General features: G+C 37.3%; 1 protein-coding gene across 8 annotated transcripts in view; it reads left to right on the top strand.

The window, feature by feature from the left end:
- The window catches only part of RGS7 (regulator of G protein signaling 7), a 265,260-nt gene that overhangs the window by 169,461 nt on the left and 70,922 nt on the right, over window positions 1–24,877 (top strand). For all 8 annotated transcript variants that reach the window (XM_018085223.1, XM_018085222.3, XM_029965047.1 and 5 more), the window contains exons 5-6: window positions 13,731–13,837; window positions 24,133–24,184. In XM_018085223.1, coding sequence (XP_017940712.1) covers window positions 13,731–13,837; window positions 24,133–24,184 — 159 coding nt within the window. The remainder of the gene's footprint in view (window positions 1–13,730; window positions 13,838–24,132; window positions 24,185–24,877) is intronic.

A 24,877-nucleotide genomic window follows, 5' to 3' on the forward strand; every position in this document is an offset into this window, starting at 1 on the left:
ATTGCTTGCCATTTCATCTTGGACAGATTAATATTTCCTAGGCATTCTCTCATTTTTTCAATATATTGTTCCCTCTTTTTCTTCCTTTTTTTTCATCTCCTCTCATCTTGTATTTTTTTTTTCTTAATCTCCATGGCTCATGTTTCAGTTCTACTGCATAGAATATCCTCTGATCCTCATTTGTTTATGGCTGCTGATTGGATATAATTCATGTGTTCTTCTCCATTCAAATATTCTCCCTCTAATGTTTCTCCCTTTTTCCAATTTCACTGGTTGCATTCTGCTTTTGCATTCTACTTAAATTTGACAAATTTTCAGAATTTTTATTGTTTGAGTGGCAGGGTGGGTTACAAGAGCCATGTCTACTGTGGTGGTGTAGCTGCAAGACCTCACTTGGCTTCAGAACACTTGGATCCACAAAATATAAAATATCTAGTGTCAATAGACTTTAATTTTTATGACTGATAAAAAATTATTGTTCTCACTAAAGCTGAAGCTGTAATTAATTTAAAAAAATCCAACCAATAAAAAGAGTATTTAGCTCAGTTAGGAATGCAGATATTATCACAAGTAATTTTCATTTGCTTTTGAAAGTTTGCTTCTTAATTACTTTATGGTAATATTTTATGGAAATATTTCAGGTAAACTGGAAAACTTAACCTTTTAATAACTTTTAAGCTTATTAGAGATGTGAAATATTTGCTTCTTGAAATGGTAGAATTATTTACATCATCAAATAAAACCACTAGCACGAAATTAAAAAAAGCAAAAATATAATAAACAGACACTATGTCACGGAAACTGTGGGTTAGAATCATAGAATTATTAAGACTGGAAAAAACCTCCTAGATCATTAAGTCCAGCTATTGACCACTTGCACCTCCACTAAACCGTGTCCCTAAGTGCCACACCTACACATCTCTTAAATACCTCCAGGGATAATGACTCAACACTTCCCTGGCCATCCTTGCCAATGTTTGACAACCCCTTCTGTGAAGAAATTTTTCCTAATACCCAATCTAAATCTCCCTTGGTGCACCTTGAGTGCATTTGCTCATCCTATTGGTTGTTGTCTGGGAGAAGAGACCAACCCCCACCTGGCCACAACCTCTTTTCAGGTAGTTGTAGAGAGCAATAAGGTCCCCTCTGAGCCTCCTTTTCTCCAGGCTAAACCCTCAGCTCCCTCAGCTGCTCCTCTTAAGACTTGTGCTCCAAATCTTTCACCAGCCGCACTGCCCTTCTTTGTACACACTCCAGCACCGCAAAGTCCTTCTTGCAGTGAGGGCTTGGAATTTAATATGTGGGTGTGCTTCTGTCTTGTGGTTTGTTTTCTGTTTCTTTCCTAATATTTCATTATTTTTTGTCCAAGATTTGGGCAGACATTTTCACAGAATCTCATAGAGCACCTCTAGTTTATCTTGAGCAGCAGCAGTTACTTTGCAGCTACTTATGGGGCATGTGAACCTGGGGAGTGGAGGTTCATATTTGAAATGTTTAACATTTATCAAAATTCTGTTCTATTTGCAGTTGAATTGTCTAGTGAATCAGTACCATGAAGTCCTACATCTCCTCGCAACTCAGTTTTTGCTTAGTAATGTTATACTTTCAGCAAATTTTATATCTGATGTAATATCATCATTTACACCCTTCTGTAGATAATTTAGGATGATAATGAACAGTTCAGGAACTACTAGACACAGCTTCTGTGGTTACTCTCCCTTCAGTGTGATAATTGATCTGCTGTGCCTGACCTTTATTCCCACCTTTCTACCTATTGCTTTTCCCATGTTCTGCTTGATACCTTTAGAAAACATTTGGAGGAATCATGCCAAGAGCTCCCTGGGAATCCAAGATAATATGTAACCAGATTTTCATAACCTTATATGTTTACTAATTCCACATAAGAACACTCACAGAGTTGTAAGACATTGTACCCATCAACAAAAGTTACCTTGAGTCTTTCTTTTGCACTTATCTTTATTTTCACTCATTCTAACCTTTATTATAGTTCTTATCATGTTGTCTGTATGGGTGTCAATTGTATTAATTTCTTTTTTTCTGGATGTCTTTCTAAAACCTAAGGATATATTTTCCAGCTTTAAGGTGATTAAATAATAAATTACAAGCTATGATTAACAGTTTGACAGTCTAATGTTTAACTTGCCTTAAAACACAGATTGACTATTATGTTGACCCAGCTAGATGCATTTCTTCATTTTATCAATTTATTTTAAAGCCTTTGATAGTTTTTGCTGCTGCTGTTTTCATCAGGGCTATCTCTTCCTTCTGCTTTTAGATTCTGCCACTATAGAAGAAATAGGTCACACGTTGAGGCCTCTTCTCTTTTTGTAGAAAAAAAAGCACTTATGAAAAGGTTTTCTTTGAGCTATTTTTGCCTGTTAATATCTGTCAGTATTTCTGTATTTTTAATAGCAGAGTTGGTCTGGCTGAACTGATAGTTTTCTACAGTTATCTGTGTAAATCCCATGCAATGGAGCAAAGTGAGCGCTGAGGGTGGGGAGAACAATAGGAACATGGGATGGCATAAAATGGACTTTTGCAACATTGGGAAGTTTGCCCTCATCCTTCATTTTGATGACTACAATGTACTATATTTTACTTACCAGTCAAAGAAATTAACTATAAATAATGGACAAAGAGAACTCTTTAAAGGTGATCCTGTTTGTAATAACTGCCTTGGGGTTTTTTGTGTATGTGCATCCAAGGTAACCGTGTCTGATCACATGGGAAATCATATTCCTGTTATTCTCTGGAAAAGCTACCTCCACACTCTTTGTTGTTACCCTGCCTGAGCTTTGCTGGTATTTTTCCTTGAAGTGTGTCTCAATGACACCAATGTACTTATAAAGCTTTTAACTCCTGGTGGACTTTAAAATCACAGCATTATTCCTATAGGAAAAAATACATTATTTTCAGCATTTTTTGCTCTCAGTTTGCTGGAGGTATGAAAATTGTTATAAAGAGGATTGTATTCTTTATTGGTTTGAGTGCAGTGAAAGAGGCAGTTATTTTTCTAGCTGTGGCTGCTGCATGTTCTTTCTATTTTCTGAACTGCCTGGTCAGAAGTGGGTGTTCTGTGATTATGGTAGCAATGTATCACAATGATAGAAAGTTAATGGTTGGTATAGTAGCAATTCATATTAAAACAGAGTTAGAAACTAAAAAAGTGTCATGGTTCTTCTTAACCAGCAGTAATCTTGCAAGAGTTAGTGCTACCTATTGCTTACCCTCACTCAACTTCAAAACCTCCACAGTAGCTGATGTCCCTCTGATTCAACAATATTATCTTCTGTAGTTCCTTCAATAACAGATAATTTGTGCACTGAAAAAGCTTGTGCCCTCTTTTGCTATTCACTGCCCACAAATTCAAGTGGTTCATCAACTACACTAGTTATTCACATACTCTGTATCTACCAAGTTTTAAACATGGGTCTCCTCCCTTGAAATCCCATCTCAGATATATAGCTGGCTGTGGCAGTGCCTACTGGTCTTATGCTTTGAATGTGCTCTCGTAAAAGATCCTGTGCCTGTAGTGTCCAAACACAGCCGACTGAGAGGGGAGCTGGCAGGCTGCCAGCTGGGCCTTGCCTTGAGTAGGACAAAGAAAGGGACAAGCAGTGACACTGTAGTGTGGCCAGGAAGGTTTGTCATCATACAGGGCACCGTGTTTGAGGCAATCATGATGTAAAATGCATTTCCTGGCTGATGCTCACATGCGCGAATTCTCGGGTGTCGTGGAGAATGAATTACATACTTCCCCACCAAACATTTGCAGCCAAACAATTTGATCACGCGTTTGCAGACTCAGCAGCTGGAGTTGAAGAAAGTAGGAAGATCTGGTGTGCTAGCAGCAACTGGCAAGTAGTATACAAGAAAACCTGAAATAATAGCATAATAATTATACTACTGAATAGAAGTAGTCTATGCCCAATATTTTGGGTGTTTTACAGATGCTTGAGACTGGGGAACGTGATTTCATCTAAGAAAATTTTCAAAATCGGTGTATTTCCAGTAACTGGATTTTTTGTGAATATTTTTTTGTTTTGTTTTCTCTTTAGCAGGTTTGCTCAAAAGGGTGCACATATGACTTTAAATATTAGCACAGTTTCATACTGGAGGGGCGAAGGAGCAAAGTGTTCAGAAATATCTTATGGACACAAGTTCAGACAGTCATTAGGGAAAGCAAGACACACAGGTTTTGATTTTCCCTATTTTACCTTAAAGAAGCATGTGAATCAAAGCTCAAACTAAAAAGTTGCAGTTTTGGAGGAAGAGCCAGCAGGAAAACAGGCCACCCATATTTCGAAGGAATCTGGGTTTCACCCTTCCATCATTTCAGTTTAAAAAGACAAGAGATATCAGTAATGGAAGAGCAAAAAGCCCATGATTTCTACCAAATTGAAAATACAAAAATTCAAGAATAGTTATAGTGAAATTAGAGGAAAAAATTTGTAAACACAGACTTGCATTGTAGGTACAGAGCTAAATTCCACCAGCCGAAGGCCTGATTGCTGCTGTGATATTGGTAAGTACTTAAAAAAGTTGAGGTGAGAGATGACAGAGAAACTATAAATCCAGTTTTAAACACATTCAGGCCACTTTTCATGACGGTATGCTGAATGAACTGTGACCAAATCTAGTGACCAAATTATGCCGTGTTCTGTTTCGCTTGGTGGTTAAGTCTGTCTGTTGGTTACAGCTTGACTAGATTTTCTCCATCCTCTGCAACTGCATTGTTTCCTGTTTTCTAAACAAACACCTCAGACAAATATTTCAGAGGTGAAGTTATAGCACTGCTCAATGCCAGCACCTCACTCCTTGTTGGTCTGCTTCATGAGACCTCAGTTTGCAACTCCATAGTTGTTTTTTTTTAGTTTTTGGTCAACATGAAAATGATGGTGCTCACTTAAAGTCATTACATTTTGAGGTCTCAGCGGTCTGCCTTTCAAGATACAATTTTATTAAGAGGATAAAAGCAAACTTTAATAGGAGGCACCAATGGTTAGTGTGTAATCAGCTGAAATCCAGTGGGAAACTATCAAATAAAAAATTTAACAGGCAATACTTAAAAAGTTTTCAAGAAGAGAGTTTGTGTATGGCTAGCAGTGAGATGCAGCTTCTTTTTCAAGGACTAACATCTTTTTTTTTTCTCTGACTTGAGAATTCTTTACTTTTTTTTTTTTCTTTTTTCCTCTCCTGTGAGTGATGAAAGGTCTTCTGCTCTGGTTTTGGTTTTTGGTTTTTTTTGGCTCCTTCCAGAAACTGTAGGCCAGCTTCCCCTTTCCTTCAGTCTTTCATGCTGACATGACTTCTATTGATCTTGTCTAGATAGAAGTTTCTCAGGATTATGTCAGACATTTAGGTCAGTCCCAATTCATCCACAATCTGTGAGCACATAAAGCAAGACTGGTAATATGTCTCTGCAGCAGAGTAATGAGAGAAGCTCTCAATCACACATGAGAAGTAGGACACAGTGGTTATGTGGATGATTATGATTAGATTTATTGCTAATGCAATATCTAAACATTGCCAGTGCAGTATCTAAATAGCAAGTGTATCATCTAGTACAATGAATTATAGGTTGTGGTCCCTCCTGTTGAGTCATGAGCCTCAGTAAGGCCCCCCGCTTTCTAAATTTCTTGGAGAAGTCTAGGTGCAGCTAAGTCCACTTAATCTCAGATTCGGTCAACAGTCTGTGTTTAAAGGGGTATAATACAAGCAGGTTTGGCTAGAAACGTTCAGGTTTACAGTCTTTGGCCTTGCAGAATTCACAGGTGCCAAGCAACAAAGCATCTATGTAGCTGATCTAGGATTTTCTCTCTGTATTTGACTGGATCTTAGTGCACTTTACTTACCTGTCCAAAAGTGTTCCCACTTTCAGGCTGGATGTACTCTGTAGATGTCCCTGCTGGGGATGGGTGAGGTTGGGGGAGGGTTTGGTGGAGGGTAGGTTTCCATCCAGAAACTGTCTGCAGCCTCAGAAGACCAGTTTTCCCAGTTGGACCAGTCTTCAGAAGCATTTTATATCTTTTTGCAGGCTGATGTAGATGAAAGTCAATCACAAAAATCTCATCTCCCCATCCTGGAATGCATTAATTATATGAGCATCCAGAAGTTCCTTCTGAAATACCCACCTGGTGTTCTTATCTTAGGACATTGCCCATCAGAGGCAGTGGCAGAAAGAAGTGTGGTGAGGCGGAGGATGCACTAAGGCATAACTGTCTTTCATCACTCTTACAGTCCCTGTTTTGCTGGATGCTTTTGTGAGGAAAAGAGTCGATGTTTCAGGTGTGCATCATTGTTTCTAGACTTGAAATACACCCCATGTTATAGATTAGCTCAGACTGGAAGGGTGGACATTATCATGCCTTGGGCAGATGAGGACTCATGGCTCATCTTTGATAGGTTTTCTTCCTTATCCTGCTTAGTGATGCTCCTACCAATGCCTCTGACCTGCTGATGGCATTAGCAGCCACTGTCTAGCACAAGCAAAATCCTACCTATTTAGGTAAGCTACTGTGTTGACAGATAACTTCGTTTTGGTTTATGATGGGTATCTTGGAATCAAGTATGAATCTCATTTTAACTGTTGGGTTAAATAGTGCTTCTGCCTTCACCAACTGTTTTGTCCTCACTGAAATAACTTTCACTGAGTGCTGCTCCCCTTACAAATTTGATCCTTCAGGTGGCAAAAAAGAGGGGGAGTTATAGTGTTGTGTTTGTTCAAGAACTTTTCCAGCTGTTTTATTTTCTCCTATTTAAACACCACAGCCAGGCCCAGGGAGTGAGTCTCTCCTACACTTTTTGTCAGTGTGAGAAGCAGGTTGTATTTTATTACTCTAACTTAAAGTTAATCCTTTGCAGCTTGTGTTCACACTGGCAATGAAATTACAGCAGGAGTGAGGTGAGAGTAAGTGATGAAGTCTTGGCATTCAACACTTACAATGAATGTGTTCTTGTTAAGTTCTGACTCGTTATTTCTTTTTCCAGGCTACTGTGTGGCTTAGCAAGGCACTTGAGTACTGTGGTGGATTTTAGATTCAACAAATAACCCAGAATAATAAACACTTTATTGTCCTGTGGAAAGGGAAGCTTTCATTTGTTTGACATTTTTGTATCAAAAAGTATATGAAAAACTGGCAAGTTTGGGTGTTTCCCTGTTTCTTACATCATATAACAATATTCAGGACACAAAATGCCCCAAGTCACGTTCCTTGTAGGAAATCTTTCTCCAGGATTGAGCTGCACAAGAGAACATAGACTATGAAAAAATGATGCCTGAAAGTGGGGCACAATTGGAAAATACCCTATTTTTCTTTTCTTGGTCCCTCAGAGATTCCTGCAGGGCACTTCAGATGTTGCGAAACTGTAACTATTACTGTATGATACCATAAAGAGTAAACATAAATATATAGACCACATCACCTGTAGACCTGACATGTGTAAGAAAAAGTAGAATCCGCACTAATCACTGAAAACATATCCATTAAGGGTTTCAAAGAACAGAAACATGTTGATTCCAAGGAAAAACAAGGAACATTCATCCTTTTTAATCCCTTCCTGTGGATGTTATCATAAGAAACAACTTGTTCCACTGATACTACCATACCCTGCAATTTAAGATGAACAAACTATCATCAATCCATGCTGTAGCTATTACACTAAGGAAAAAACTGCACTATGTTTAAAAAGAAAATAAAACCAAAACTCAACCACCAGAGTATGTTTTTCATTCTTTTGATTTCATCAGGTTTGGATTATCCCAAAGCACTGAAAATATCTGGCTCTCTTGTATAACAAAGTATATTAAAAGTGACTGGCATTTAATCTGTCAAGATCACTGTCTTGTAATGGCACAGCAGATGGCTGGGCAATATTATTTCTCACAGAAATGATTGCTAATCAATCTATGTACATGTGTTGTTCACTTCACCCACTCAGCTAAATAAAGTTCAACAGCAGAGTGAACCATGGAATTTTTAGCTTTTTCTGAGCTTTTAACCCAGCAATAGCATTAAGAATCAAACCTACATTCACAGCAATATTTTGATTTTATATAAAATACTTTGTATCCTGTTGAAATGCAACATGACCATAAAGATGCATTTGTCTTTCACCTGAGGCGTTTCTTTTCCATTAGCTATTATAACTCACAACACTTTCCTTTTTTTACCTATAAAAATTAAAACAGTGATTTGAGTAAATTTGGTTTTGAATATACCATTCCACTTTTCCATGGTATAACTACTAGGAAGTATATCTGGAACCTTAGATCAGATAATCAATGTCTTCAAAGCATGGTGTCAAGAGCAGAGGAAGCTGAAGTCTACTCTATTCTACCAGTTACACCTCCATGAGCTCTGTCTCCCTCAGATTTTTTATGTGATGTCTCTGGCTGCAGTTTTTATTCATTGTATAGTAGTTGACTGTAATTTGAATTATGCCTTCTTGATGAGGCTATCTGGGTGTGATTGAGAATGTAGTTCACATTGCATATTCTTATACACAGTGACTGAAGATTGGGAAATACTAGTTGTGTAGATATCACATTTCTGCATGAATCTATGTACACTTGCCATCTAAAAAAACCCAGTATTTTTTTTGCTTCTATTCTGTTCCTCCAATTTTTTAAAATGTTTATTCTGAATATGTATAAACATTATTCTTTTTACTTGGCCTTTATGTCTAAAAGCATTTCTCTCAGATTCCTTTTTTTTCTTTTTAACTAATCCACTTCATAGAAGTTTTTGATGTTCCTAATCTACATGTGCCATTTTTGCAGATGAAATGTGCTTCTTAAGTGAAAATCCTCTAGCTTCACATGCAGGAATAGCTGGGGAATACAGAAGCTGTCTGAATTTAAATTCTAAGAATTTAGGCATGTTGGATTAGTCTGCTGCTGGCTCCATTTTCTTTTTCAAGTTCATGGTTTTGTTTCCTAATCCTACTGTTCTACTTCATTGGCTTCACACAGTAATTTTTCAGTGTGATTTTAGTAAATTGAGATGTATATCAAAGTGTTGCCTTTGTTGTGTCTGTAATACACTGGACAACCTCTTGCTCAGAGATTAGAAACATCCCAAGAGCTGAGTTTTCTTTCTATGTTGTAATTCTACTGCTACTGCAAAAAGAACAGCAGCATTAGTCCTCTAGTAACCTGGTGTGAGGCAGACGTACAGTCTTGTGGACATAATTCACCATATGCAATTTTATAACCCTCAAAGTGTGAGCTACAGTGGATCTTAGGTTGGTACTAAAAGGATATATTTGTGCACTTATATGTATGTAATGCTGGACTAAGTTGATGAATTGATAGCCATAAAAAAATGAAAACTAATTATCTATTAATTAAAGAAAGAAAAAAAAAGAGAAGTGACAAGTTTATGTGTCTATATTAATGCCTAGTGGCTAAAAGGAACAGAGATACACCTTAACATTGAGTTAGTGTGGATTCATTCTAGCTGAATGAGATTGCCTGAGGTAAACGTATAATCAACTTACTCTCCATACATAACTTGAGATGTAGGCTGCTATTGGGAAAAATTCAAACCTTAAATAACCTTGATTGGCTTCTGAAAAAGGCCAGGTCACTCTTTCCATTTTTTCATAAAGAACTAGTAGTGAATATGTACTTATGTTTATGACTCAGTGGTCAGTGAGAGAAAGACAAGCTCTTACTCCTACTGTAGCCAACCTTGCCTGGAGTAAAGGCTGTTCTGGCAGGAGCTTTGAAATAATTTCTTCTCCAGTTTTCTTCATCCCTTTTTTAAGCTCTATGTTCCTCTTCTACTTGACCATCTAGAATCACAGAGTAGTAATATAATTCAGGTTGAGAGGGACTTCAGGAGGACTCTAATTCAACCCCTTACTCAAATTAGTGTCAAGTGTAAGCTCAAACATTTTGCCCAGGACTTTATCTGTTCAGGTCTTGAAACCCTCCAAGGATGCAGATTGCACAGTGTCTTTGGGCAGCCTCTCCTGCTGCTTAGCTGAAAGTAAGAACTATCCCTGATGTGATTTATTACCACTGTCTATTTATTTAGGTAGTTAGTTAGTTTTATTACCATGCAACTCCATAAAGTTCTTGGCTCCCTCATTTTGAAATCTCCTTTTAGGCATTGGAAAGGTACTGCTAGACACACCCAAAACATTCTTTTTTTCAGTCTAACCTAACCCAGCTCCTCCAGCCTCTCCTTATAGGGTGCATTCTCCAGCCCCAGTGATCTTGATGAACTCCCACTGGACTCACTTCGAGTTTGTTGATGTCTTTCTTGTACTGGAATGGACATGTTATTCAGAACTGGACATGGTAGTCCAGATGTTGTCTAAAAATTGCTGGGTAAAGGAAAATAATGTAAGCTCCTTGTGATCTTGAAAAATATTATAATTCAGAATCCAGGAAGAACATGAAACAAATCTGGAGCCTATTTAGTTTCTGCTAAATCTGAAGAGAATGAACTCTCATCTGCGTCAGAGCTCCCTGGCAAGCCCTGTCACCCTTGTCTAAGAAATCCTTTCTCTAAAAAATGTCAGCACATTTCTTCCTTTGTTTTTTCTCTCATTCCACAATGTATTGGGTCTGGCTGAGATGGAGTTAATTTTCCCATAGCAGTCCTCACAGTGCTATGCTTTGCATTGGTAGCTAGAAAGGTGTTGATAACACACCGGTGTTTGGGCTCCTGCTGAGCAGTGCTGGCACAGCATCAGCACTGTAACATTCCTTCCCCAATCGAGAGCAAGATCCTGAGAAGGAACACAAGTAGGCCATCTGACCCAAACTAACTAAAGGGATGTTCCCGCACCATATGACAGCTCAGATATAAAAGCTAAGGAAAGAGGACATTAGTTGTTTACAATGTCTGCCTGCTGAGAAACCGTCATGCATACTAAAAGCCCTTCTTCCCAGGAAGTAGCCAAACACCGCTTGCTAATGGGAATAGAGAATAAACTTTGTGCACGCGTAAACTTTGGCTTTAGTAAACTGCCTCACCTCAACCTATGAGTCATTTTCCATCTTACTCTCTCTCCTCTGTCTGGCTGGGAAGGGAGGTGATAGAGTGGCTTGGTGGGCACCTGATGTCTAGCCAAGGTCAACCTACCACACATGAAGATACATAATACCTGCAAAAATAAAATTTTTTTGAATCGGGAATAAGTTCCAATGTGAAAAACAAAGAAAAGCTTAATACAATTAAAAAGCAGATGAAGTGAACCAAAGTAAAAAGAACCTCAGCAACTGACTCACTAGAGAAAGCATTGACTCAAAATTTCTGATCCATGGGATAATAGAATTTAGCAGCTTGAAATGAATTAGTAACTACAATATGTGAACTTATAATAATTAGGACAAAGTTCACATGGAGATTTACAGACATCACAAGCACAAGGAGTGAAGCAACTACCTTTTTTCTGTTAGAGACAATTCTTATAGGCTTGCAAGTGGGAAATGGCTTGTTAATAGCATTGGGGCATTTTACAGCAGGCCAGAGAGCTCGCTGCCAGAGAGAATGTGTTGTATTTTCTTAGGTAATGGCTCTGCTGGAGGGACAGGAACCAGTTTGCTAAACACAGAAATGGCACTAATTATTTAGTATCAAATAAATCCTGGTAGAGTTATGTGATCTCAGCTAAGTATGCCAGATGCCCTTTCTTGTTCCTTTCACATGTTTGCTGGCTTTGGGTTAGTTTAAAGATGTCCCACTGCTTCTCCTGTATCTCCTATGCCAGTGAATGTCTTCAGGTGAGCAAAGAGTGAAGGATGGAATTTTTTGGGATGCTGATAAGTATGGGTAAGTGAATAAACCTGTGTTTACTTCTCATATTCAAAATAACGATGGGTGAAGCATAAGTGAAACTCTCTGTGTTAGCAAGAACGCAGATATCAGGATTCAGATTTCTTTCTGCCTGATAATGCTGTAACTGCTGGTCAGATATGGCAGTGATGCTTTTAAGAGGCAGGGCGAGACAAAGCTGTGCTGCAACATTTATGCTTGCCATTGCTGAAAGCCAAATTAAGGCAATAGGAAGAAATAAGCACTTAGAAGATGAGCACTTCTTAGAAGATGAATATGAATCTCTGTAACTTGTGGTGGTGCAACATGTTTTTCTTACTGCAAATATGCATCCTTACTGATTCTGCATACTTTATGGATTCATGCTGATTTCATATTTTAATAATTTTTTTAGGCAGATCTTGCTGGTTTTGTCTTTCTCCTTCTGTTTTTTGCCTTTTTCTTCCTCCCCTTTCCCATCTTTCCCTTATTCCTTAGGTGTTCATTATGGTTTTTTTATTGGTCTTTTAAATTTTCTCATCGCTGGTGTTGTTCAGCAGCGGTGTTGTCCTATCTAGCACCAGCTCCTGTAACTGATGGCTTTGTCATATAACTTCTAAAATTAGAATGCTTTGGTGGTTGTGGACTGATATTAGCGGATTTTGCCTGGAAATTTTTAATGGTAAAGCAGAAATTGCTGTACAGATATTTTCAGGATTTGTACTGGAGTTGTTACAAGGTTGGTAAAGAAATATGGTAAAAAGATAGAAGGACTTAAATACTGCAACAAGACCATGACTCCAACTACTGCAATTCTCTTCTTCCAACATTGTGTTCTTATCAGACAAATAATGACAATACTGAGCTAAAGATTTCAGGGTCTGGTACTGGACAGTGATTCACTGAAAATACGGGAGCACATGTAAACCTTACTGTTGCATACTAGAATTTTTTTCATTAAAGTGAATTGAATTTGTCCTCTATGTGTCCAGTTCTGGACTCGTCACTACAAGAGAGATATGCACACAATGAAGAGACTCCAAGAGAGGGCTACAAAGATGTTTAAGGGCCTGGAGCAACTTCTATGAGAAAAGATTCTGTTCAGTCTAGAGAAGAGAAGGCTCAGGTGGAAACTCATCTATATGTATAAATACCTGGTGGGAGCACGTAGAAAAGTTGGAGCCAGTCTCTATTAAGTGTTACCCAGTGATAGGACAAGAGTCAATGGGCACAAACTGAAACACAGGAGGTTCCCACTGAGCATCAGGAAACACTTTTTTACTGTGAGGATGACTGAACACTAGTGCAGGTTGCCCAGAGAGGTTGTGGAGTCTCACTCCTTTGAGCTATACAAAAAACACTTGGACATGGTCCTCAGTGAGCAGTTCAAGATGTCTCTGCTTGAGCAAGTATGAGATGACCTCCAGAGGTCCCTTCCAACCTCAACTGTTCTGGTATCCTATGTTTCTTTGTTATTTTCCCAGTAACAAGAAACTTTTAAGGAAATCTCTCTCCTTTACAGTGGCTCTGATAAAGCTAGTGAGGAAGATATGTAATTGGAATCAACTATTTTAACATGTAATCAGAAACTGTTTTAAAGAATAAAAGTAGGCTGCACCATCAGAGTAAAAATGAGGGCTGTTTTTAGCTTCAGAACAAGTGAGTGAACATTGAGGTAGCTACTTGCTAATGCCAATATAAGTAGTGGAGTTGCAGCTGCAAATGGGACATTTAAAGCTATTTGTGAAGGAAAGTACAGGGGTTTTTTTCGTTGTGTTATTATATTACATAGAAAAAGACAGGTCTTTCATGATGGCAAGACTTTGACTGAGAACAAAGTGGTTATCTGCAGGAGATCAGGTGAATCTTAACAAAACTAAACTGCTGAAAAGAAGTTATTTCACTTTTAAAGTTTATCTTTCTTTTTTCTTCAAACAGTGGAAGCTCTACATTTAGGAACACTGATGGCAGCACATGGCTATTTCTTTCCAATCTCAGACCATGTTCTAACACTGAAGGATGATGGCACCTTTTATCGATTCCAGGTAGGTATTTTCAGTATGTTTTGACTTGCCCAAATGGAGACTAATATTAAAAGCCTTGCACGAAGGTTCACAGCAAATTTTAACCATACTTTGTGTCTTACATAACCCGGTAAATGGTGAAATTTCCCATAAATAAAAAATGGTAGAAGGAATTTATTTATAAATTTTCAACAAAGTGTTAAGAGGATAATGACCATTTTGATATCTGGAAAAAAGTATGATAATGCTAAATGTGGAACTATCTCTCATGAAATGAATTAATATAATATTTTGGAAATATAATAAAGCAAATTATATTATCTTATTGACCCTTATTCCTCGCATAGTCTTAATTTGGAAAGGGAGATTTTAATTATTAAACCTATAGCAGAAATCTGATAAATAATAGAGAGTAATATTTATTTTCCTTCTTATATGAGGATTTCCTTACTGGTGACTGAATAGTATTGGAGCAGTGTGTATTCTTCTAACAAGTGTAGACACATTTTTACATTGATCTGTCAGTCCCGTTGCATAAAACAAACATGCAGATGCTTCAGAACAAGCTGGAAGTATTTATATGTATGTATGTATGAATGTATATGCCTATAATTACAAGTATATTATTCAGATACCTACATAGTTGTGTTTTATTATATTAGATTTCAAACTGAGGGCCTGGGAGCAGGAGTGGTTTTTTTTACTAATAATGAATAGCAGGCTAGAATTTTGAAGAACAATACTGCCAGTGACCTGAAGCAAATATGATGGCAGATTATGTATTCTAGAGAAGGAATTAACTTTGCTTGCCATGTGCCACCTTTGGCAATGGTGGTTTTGTTCTGTATTGCTCTTCCTATTATGTGATCCTTCTGGTAAGTATCACCAACAGCTGGTCCAAGATCTTCCCTAGATATTTATTGCTTTGAAATGGTATGATGATTATCACTATGAAATTGAGTTGGTAATTCTGCTTTGTTACTTCTAACTGTGTTAAATACAGAATAGTAATATCTGATAGAGCAAAATCTATTGTCTTCAAGACAATAAACTATGTCTTAAAGATTGTTTAAATAAGGAGCCATCAGGAATAAAATAAAACTAAGACTATGGTCTTTAAAATTCAGAAGAGAACTGTGATACATTGGGGGCCAATCATAGTCTCAAACATTGTATTATATTAATCACTGTACAATACTTTCGTCAATATTTTGGCTTAAGTTCTATAGATCCACATAAGGGAAGAGAATGACTCGTAATATTTTTTTAAACCAGAATCTTTGCATGAATACACCCATCACAGTCTGGCAAGAAAGAGAATTATTATTGCATACCTGCAAACAATATTATCATATTTTCATATTTAGATCCCGTGAGTCATACAGTGCAAAAAACTTGACCTTCAGCAGAATGGAAAGTTAGATGTGGATATGGGTAGTACAAAGAGCTGTCATTCCAAGCCTCCTCCCCTAGATCCACAGCTACCTTTGATCCTGGTGAGAGTATTTGAAGGAAAAGGTTTATTTTAAGCTCATAGGGCTTCATTCTTCTCAGTATTCAGTATAAAGAAGAGAGATGGCACATGACTTAAGGGGCTTATTGATGAGGTAAATGGAAAGGAATCATGGAGTGATTGAGGCTCCACTTGCTGGCTTGTCTCTGCATAAGCAGAGGTCAGAAGGACAAAGTATCCAAGGACTTAATTTTGCAGAGCATAGTACTTACTCATAGGAGTGCTAGCCTTTGAATTCTGTCCAGCTGCTGGCCTGCTTCTATCTCAAGCATGGGAAATAAGCACCTCTGCTGGCATGATAGTTCAACTGAAGGAAAGTACAGGCTAGGATTAGCTGCACTGTGAACCACTGAGACTGCTGCAGCTACACCGCTGTGAGCTTTCCTCAGAGAGATCTAGAACCTACATGTTTGGACATGAAGCTTCAGTGAGGACCAGACTGTAAACTTTATCAGTTTATTTACATAAGTTAAGAATTCGACGCCTATTTGACAAACGTGTATGAAATAAGATGGCTTTCCTCGAGTGTTGCTCAGTCTATATCTGCAGTGTTGTTTGCTGTTCTGTGGTACCTTTTGCATTGCTATTCCTATGCTAACAATGCTAAAACAATACAATTTTAACTGTCAATGTATGGCATGAGAAAAAATTCATAGTGGTGTCATACTGTTAACTGGAGTTATAACAGCAAAATTCATATGATTACAACTCCATGTTCCCCACCAAAGTAAGGCTTGTATAAAATCTGTTACTGAAGCTGTTAAATTGGAAGATGAAGACAGCATGGTCAATGGGGAGGAAAGTTTGACTGCAAATGTGTGAATTTTGCACAGAACAGATGTTCAGGTGCTTTGGAAATGGTACCCTCTGAGTATTGGACAGGATTCTAAGATTTCTGGATATTTTAATAGAAAGAGAAAACTGTGCACCTGCCAGCACTGAAAAGTTCAGAAGCCATCCCTGCAGAGAAATCTCTGCAATTTAAAGAACTGTCCTACAAAAAACAGACTAGCTGTAATAATGTTCTCCATGCACTTCATGTTTTGTTTTCCAAAGGATGACACATTCCCTCCTGATAGTATTACATTCAGTTTGTTTTAAACAACCTTCTTTTGTATAGAAATAGGTAAAAGCAGTGGAGATTTTTTGCTTCATTTGGGCAAATGCCCTTTTCCAGTCAAAAATTATACTTTTTCAGTTATTACTCTCGCCATCAGAAGGCAAGAGTATAGTTACATCTGCTTTTTTAAATAATATGAAATAAATAATTCTGGATCATTCTTTGACCTACTCAGGTGTTAATTAGGTTAGTTTATGTGATATCAATTTAATTCAAAGGAGATGGATCTAAATATTAATTGCCTTGTTAAGAGATGACTTTTTTATTAGTCTCAATAAGGAAAATGAGAAAAGCTGTATTGCCTTTTCCTATTAATTTAAGACTGGGACCAAAGAAGGAGCTGAATACCTTCTAACCACCTTTTTCTACCTGAGAGTAAATAGATATGAGGGGCCCAAATAAGAAAAGCAAACTGCACCTTAGATTGTCCCTGGGCCAGGGATTACCCATTGAGACATTTCATCTGTGTCCACGTATATTTGTCCCGGTGAGGAATGCCTGACTTGCCCTCTTAGCTGGTAGGCTTCTGCAATAGCATCCCAGGAAAAGTATGTTGATTTCCTCTACAAGTTCCAAATGCATACTAAGTGTCTCAATGTTAATAATGAAATATAATCTTCCTAATATCTTTTGGCTTTAAACAAACTTCTAGGATACATGAGATTATTGATAATCACACTTCCATTTAATAAATTAATTTTCAGAGATAAGGGTTAGGTTTTGCTGTTGTTTTGTAACTTTTAAGATGAAAGGCACAAATAACTGAGAAAAAGTGTGAAAATGGGAACACTTTCTTGTGAAAGCATGAGTCTGATGAAGACAGCAGCAAAAGTCATGGACCTTGGCGAGATGAAGATTTGGACTGTCATGTCTTTTCCTGTTCTACCACTGGGACCACTTTCTTGGCAAATGCTTTTAACCTCACTGGCTTTGTTTTCCTGTACCTGAATTGGGGCTAGAATTATATAGCAATTACTGTAAGGATCTTGAAATGTCTTTGCTGCAAAATAGCTTAGAGTGTGAAGTGTTGTGGATCTTCATGTTTCAAGTGGAGTGACATTGCTTTATGCATCTCTTTGAGTCATCCTTACCCACCTAGCTACCTCTTGGCTCAGTCCTGATCCAGCCTCTGGCCATTCTGAGTGCTGATTCTGTGGCTGAACATCACAGCTCTTCAGCCACTCTCCAGAGCCTTCCTGGATCATCTACTGTGCCTTGAGGGAAGGATTTTAGTGGAAGCCAGATTTTAGAAATAAAAAAGGAAAAGGTTATCTTATTCAGCATTTGGCAGATTTTCTTTGGCAATTGAAGGTGCAATGACTAATTCATTTTCTCTTCAGCTCAGGCTGAAGAGAAGATACAGCATATACAGGTTCTGTTTAGGTTTCAGAGGGAAAAATATTTCAAATCCACATGTCTTTCTGACTTCCTCATCAGTGCCATTTTTTCTTTATTAACTCCTTAGGCAAACACACTTTCCCCCACACTGCTTTCTATGCTCATCCCCTTTTCAGATTAGAAAAGAGAAGTCACAGAGTCAAAATTTTGTTTCTAAAACTCTTTTTTTAAGGATTTTGAGCTAACCACGGAACACGACTTGCTGGTGTCCTTCCTCTATGGGCTTGACAGTGCTAGACTAGCAATCTTACCCTTTTCCTTTACCAGAGATCATTCGTGTCAACTGCAATTAATTTAAAACAGAATGCCCATGAATTTTGCCATCCGTCATGCAAAACATTTGAGATTGTGCATAACTAGTTTTCAGCAAAGACTTGATTTCAGCTGTTTATAAAGGCTCCCCGGTGCCTGCGAGAAGAATAGCAGTAATATGCAAGGGTTTATAAGTGATTTGAATATTCCTCTCCCATCCAAGTAATTGGATTTTAAAAAATTCCATGGAGTGGAACAGCTTCAGAGACAACAACTCTTTTCTTATTACTCGATATCAACGAGGGGTAGCTGAAAGGTGCTTAATGATTTCCCTCCTCTGTAATACAGTTTAATGCATAGAAATTAATCATGTTTTCTAAAAGCTGCGGGAAACACTGATTTTTACAAGTGGCTGTTTCATTAGCTCAGATATTATTATTGATTGATTTTGTGGTAGAGCCAAGGCAGATCTATTTGCTTTATCACAGGATTGCTTATGATGCTTAGCAGCCACTGCATGCCAATATGTTTATTGTGGAATATGTGCTATATTACAAGATTTTGTTTCATATGACTTTATTAACAGGAGAATTATGGATTTCCAAGGCTAGGTTTACTTAATGATATTAAGGTATAATACAAGAGAACCAGTATGCGTTTGTGTGTACAAAATCAGTTTTCTGTCAATGGCAGAAAGATCCTTGTAACAGCCTGTTTTGTTCCGAAGGCTTAAGTGTCTCCACAATTACATCTGCAGTGCTAGTTAAACCTTATTTCTTTAGCTCCTGACTTGTCCTGACTGCTGATTCAAATTACATCTACAATTAAACAAAGTACCTCAAAAGTGTACTGATAAAAATTGGCAGCATTATTTCTACCTGGGCTGATAAACAGTACTTGACTTTCCCCAAACCGTTCTACCACCCACCTTCCCTCAGCTATAAGTGGTATGTCATGGCAAAATGACAAATGTTCCCTGTTTAATACTCCGTCATGGGGTATTCCTCCTTCTGAGGAAAAGTAAAATTCTTAAGTGTGATAATTCCTTCAGGTTTTCTATATTTCACAAAAAAACCCCAACACCCGTGGTATTTCATAATCTTCTCTTTGAAAGTGGTGGTGTTGTGGTACAACATGTTATGCCAAATTCATAGCTGTCCTGGATAAAATCTTCACTTATGGACTTCTAGATCATGAAACAAGGCCCACAGATTGTGTAATATTTGTGCCATAGGAATATATGATATTGTAGGGGATGTTCTAATTCTTCTACCGTGTACTTGGCATATGTGATTTGTAACAAATAATTGAACCGAGCTTTGTTTGCGTAGTCCAGCTATAGAGAAGGTAATTTATTATGCAGAGCCTCTCTGCATTGCTGTGGAATTTTTTTAATAGATCAGATGAGAAGAGGCAGCTTTCTCTTTTGCACATGCCTCCTATTCTCATTTCTGACCTCATTCCATGAGACTAGGGATCTTCTCATCAAACTGTTCTATCTTCCAAATCTTTCTGTGTTGAGCAAGGCAAATCATTCTCCCCCAGTTCTTCATGGATGACTTCGTCAGCAAATTCTGAGGGATTGTTAAATATCTGGAGTGTGAAATTGTGTGGAGACTTTTGAAACAGAAGTGGAAACAGAACATACATTATAGTCACATGTTATATGTTTAAACTGTTTGAGGTCTATAACAAGGGACAAAGTAAACTTCAGATTAAGACTAGAACTTTATGACTGTTGATACCAAACAATTAGGCAAGAAAATGTGGAATATTCCTTCGGAAAAACATCAGTCATGCTAACTACACACAAGTTTATTGCTGGTGCTTTTTTCTATACAATCACAGCATCGAAAAAAATCCTTTAATCAGAAACTGATTTTTGTATCATGCTTTTTTTCAGTGTCTAGGTTTTTTTAAAGTTTTTTTTTTTTGCTTGATGCTTTGGACTTTTTTCCACTTTAAGTCTTAATCCTTACCCCTATTTCTTGTGCCTGGTTTTAGGAGAATTTTCTTGTCTCTGCACACATCAATGCCATTTCCTGCTATGAAAGCGAATAATAGATATCTACTCTGAGTACAACTTTATCAGCAGCTGTAGCTGCTTTTGAGCACGTATCTTAGGGTGATAACATAAATCTTTACTTGCTGGTAGAAAGTAATGTAGGACTTTGCCTTGGTCAAAATACATAGCATCTACTGTTAATTTGTCATCTAGTAGGGGTTTAACAGTCTTTTTGAAAAATCCAAGTATTAGTAAACTTTAGCTTTTAAAGCTTAAAAATAGATAGTGTATTACAATTATTCAATCTAGACAGTAGATCTAGAAAGATTATAAAACAGAAAATTTCATCTTTCCCCCTTTTCTGGAAAAGGTAGTTCTTCCCCTTGCTGTAGTCTTCTGAAGCTCCTCTGCCTTATGTGATTTTAGTTTGTTTTAAAAAAACCTGCCCATGTTTCAAAGGTTACTCAAAGGAATATTTTTTCCATTTATAACTTGCCCTTCAGGTAACTTGAGCCCCTTTAAACATCATGCAGATAATTCAACACTTTTGATAACTCTCATCAGTTAAATAGTAGTTGCTATCGGGTTGGAGACAGAGAAGAAAATAATCAGAGCAAGAATTTCGTCATAGTATTTACACATGCGTATAAATCACAGTACTGAGGAACTAGGAGTTGTTTTTTTAGTTTGGTCATGCTTTTTTTGCTTTTTCACAAATAAACACAGTTTACCCACATGAAAGCACAATAAATCCTTAAGTATTCTGTGCTGAATTTCATCAGCGTTCTAACCTGAACTGTCTGACCTCATAAAAATATTCCCCTTCCTGTTTTTTTTTTGCCCTATTCTCTGCCCTGTAGTTTTATCTTCATGTCCAAATTAATTTTGGGCATGTTCGCAGAGCTGATTGCAGGCAGATTTGAACTTTGTTCCCTCTGGGAGCCAGCTGGCTGGAGGCCAGCTCTGGCCATGTTGCAGTGCCCGAGCTGATGAGCTGTGCTTCTCAGCCAGTCCCATTAAATGCATCCGAGCCCCAGGAAGGCAGGGTCATGGCCTGCAGTTCAGAGGCAGCTTGTGCATGCCCAGTTCAGAGCATTAGAAAGGAGAGCTCGTGCCTGCATGTCATTCCCTGGGCACAAAGACCTTTATCTCACCACAGTCTCTCCCTCCTTCTGGAGACTCAAACAAAGAAAGCATTTAATAATTTTCTGAACTTATCTGTAGTAGCTGTTATTTGAACCCCTTTCTCATATTGTAATGTTTGCCTTTTACTGGGGTTTCTTTTTGGCTTGCCTTATCACACATTATTGAAACCTTTTAATATGGCTTATCATGTGCTTTGCTAATTAAAACTCATGGTCTGTTTTAACTTTTCTGCTTTTATCTCCCTGGCACAGGGAGGCTTAGACTTGTCCTTAGTAGCATTATTTTATGCTTTTTCCATGATCTCTTTTCCACATTTAGTTCATTGGAAATTGCCAGTGTGGTTACGCTGATCCGTCTCTGCACTTTCTCTCCAGAGATACTCAGACATTTCATACAGTCTCTTTCAAAAACTGCCATCTCCCATCCCTCTCTGTTCCTTGATTACTTTCCCAGGAGATCTCCTCTGCCTGTTTTCTGAGCCTGCTGGCCCTCATACTGCTGTGCTTGTCTTTGCAGAATACCAGTCTCATGCTACAGTCACTTTCACTCCAACTACTACACACCCACAAAGTGTTGGTCAGGTATTCTCTAATGGAATAAAATCTATTTTGTCTGTTCCCTCATAAGTTTTGTTCACCTTTGGAAAGGAAAAAGTGTCCTTGGTGCATTTTTACATTTCTCAATGTTGATCTGAACGGAGTCTATCTGCTAGAAGCAGGTTCTCTTAGGGTGCCTCTTTTTATCCTTCAGAAAAGCCTTGGCCATCTCTGCCTCCTTGTGAGCTAAGGTGACAATATTTCACAACACTGAAGATCATGTTCCCTTTCCCATATTGTGTTTAATGCTCACACTGCCTTCACCACTGAAGTGCAAGTTCCAATAGAAGTTAAATGTGTTATTTCAACTAAATACTGAAAACAATACGCTGTCTGGGTGTAGCTTTTCTTTTATGTATGAAACAACAGTCTTCCTCTAACATCATTAACATGTAGTCATGAATATATAGTGTTTCCTCAATGCCTTATGGGAAATGAATGCTGGAAGCAATTTTGTGATTTTCTCTAAATCAGAAGATGGAATTTATTTTTTAATCTCAGCTGGGATGGAGTATATGTAATTTGTCAAAAGAAATCCTAAGTATGCATGAGGAGTTTTAGTATGGATTTTGCAGCAAGTATATCCACAACTGGAAGAGTTTCAGCTGAGACACTGCCTGAGTGGATATGGTATCTATGTATTTAGTAACCCTCCCTTCGTAGTTTTTTTCAGAAGCTCATCTTGAACCTGTAAACAAAGGTTAAAGTTACTGTTAGCCAAAAAATTATATAGCTGCGCTTTCCTTCCTGGGCCTCTCCCAAGATACACTTCATGCCACTAAGGAAGGACTGTTCTCCCTTTCTGAATTTGTAAACTCTATATTTCAATGATGTGACTTTTTGCTTTATATGCTCACATTAACATGTGTTAAATTAATTTTATAGCTTCTTGCTTCAAAATTCACTGAGTACTGCAAGTCATTCTTTAGAGATTCCTCCCCTTTTTCCATTTGAGCTTATACACGCTTCTACTGGCCACTTTGATTTTAGTGGTACTGTGAAGGAGTCATTTATCAGAGAATTACTTATTCTTGCTCCTTACAAAGTACAGAACAATTTGCAAGAAACACATCTCAGCCTTTGAAGTCAATTCCTTTTTTACCCTTCAGCTCATTGCTGTTGCTTGCTAAATAGCACATTCTAAATTGCTTCTATTAAAGTTGATGGGTCAATGTCACAATAGCAAAAGATTTTTCACAATATATATTTAATTTGACAGTTGTGAATGTGCCACACTTCAGCCCTGTTGGTTTCCAGATTAGCATTAAAACAATATTGAGGGAAGTGGGCAGCAGAGGGGTTTCCATTTTTGCAGCTGGGAGTTCTTTGGGAAAAAATAATGAGAAACAGAAAGTAGAGCAGAAATTTTTCCTAAAGAAGGACTTGTGTTTTTAAATACCACTCAAACCGGTCCACACATTTAATGAGTTTAATTCAACTGCTCAAATATTATGAAAATCTCTGTATCTATGTTTTATGTAAGTATCCACAGATTAGTCAGTCGATCACAGAATATTCCAACTTGGAAGGGACCCACAAGGGTCATTGAGTCCAACTTTTAAGTGAATAGCCCATACAGGGATGATGTGTTATGAAAAATACTGTAATTATTTTCATTTTAACAGAAAATTACTATTTTAAAACTTAAGTTATTTGTTTGAAAAATGCCTATATAGTCTAATACTTTTCATTTGTTGGAAGTGAATTATTTTAACAATGTATTTAGCACAGTTTTTATAAGGATAGTGTTGCAGTAATTGCTGGTACTTCTATTTTCTTTCTCTTAAAAAGAATTTTAAATCATAATTGGTAAACAATTAGAAAAAATTAGACTGTGGTAACTTTAGTGGCATTTTTAAACAAATAACTCTTAGGAAAGTGTATTGATTACTAACCTATACTAATGAAAACTCTCCAAAACCAAGAACTGAATGAACCTCAAAGGATCTTCTGTCTTTACACCTTCTAAAACTGATTCTTCAGGACGTGTGAGAGGTGTGTTTCTAGGGAAGATGTAATCTCACTACCTAACCTTGTGGGTTTTGTTCCTCCAACTTTGAGAATAAAAAGAATACTTTGTTCTTCTGCTTCAGTGTCATTCTGATACTAGTGTAAAAAACAAGTGTACAATAGTAATTTTCTGGTTTGATGCCTACTTCAAAATTGTCAACAGTGTAATAGATCTACTGTAAATATAAATTGATTCTGAAAACCAGTATCAATCCAAGGACCGTATAATTCTTACATTGTCTAACTTGAGTTACCTACTTTTTTTTTTGTCTACAGACACCCTATTTTTGGCCATCAAATTGTTGGGAGCCGGAAAACACAGACTATGGTCAGTGTAGAAATCTTTCCTATTTCTTTTGGAATTTATGTGTTATATGAATGAACGTGTCGTTGCAGTCTGTCTTGTTTAAACATCCCAATGTTTAAAACATAATTATATGTCATGTACTTCCTGTGCAAGAACTGCTGATATTGAAGTGAATGTATTGTTACCTTTTTGAAATTTTATCAGAAGTTTAACACAGTCAGATTTTGGAGTCAATCTGAGGAGAAAAGTTAAAAAAAACCCTAAACCCAAAACTCATCAAAATCTACCTTACCATTTACATATTCTCTTTGCTCCAGCAAGTATAATTATTTACAGTGACAAAAATCTCAGTGAAGCAGTATACACTTTGTTGATGGTTGTGCAATGGTTATTCTCAGATTCAGACCCAAAGTTATGTGTAGTTTGGAACTCTTCTTTCAGATATAGACCGTGTAGAAAATTATTATGAAAACTAGTATGGTTCTAATATGAACTATATTAGAAAATACCTTGTTTAGTTGCCTGTGTCTCGAGGACTTATTAATAAATTATATACTGTAATTACTGACAGCAAAATGTGAAGATAATAAGTAGTAATGTATTAGAAAAAAATCATTAAAAATTATAACAAAATTAGGTGCTTCTCTACATCAAATAGTGACTTAATTTTTAAAGCAAGTGAATCCTGTTCACTCTAATCCAGACTGTAATTCT

The sequence above is a fragment of the Manacus vitellinus genome, unplaced genomic scaffold, assembly GCF_001715985.3.
Source record: "Manacus vitellinus isolate BGI_N305 unplaced genomic scaffold, ASM171598v3 scaffold_8_pilon, whole genome shotgun sequence".
In the NCBI taxonomy this organism is placed as follows: domain Eukaryota; kingdom Metazoa; phylum Chordata; class Aves; order Passeriformes; family Pipridae; genus Manacus; species Manacus vitellinus.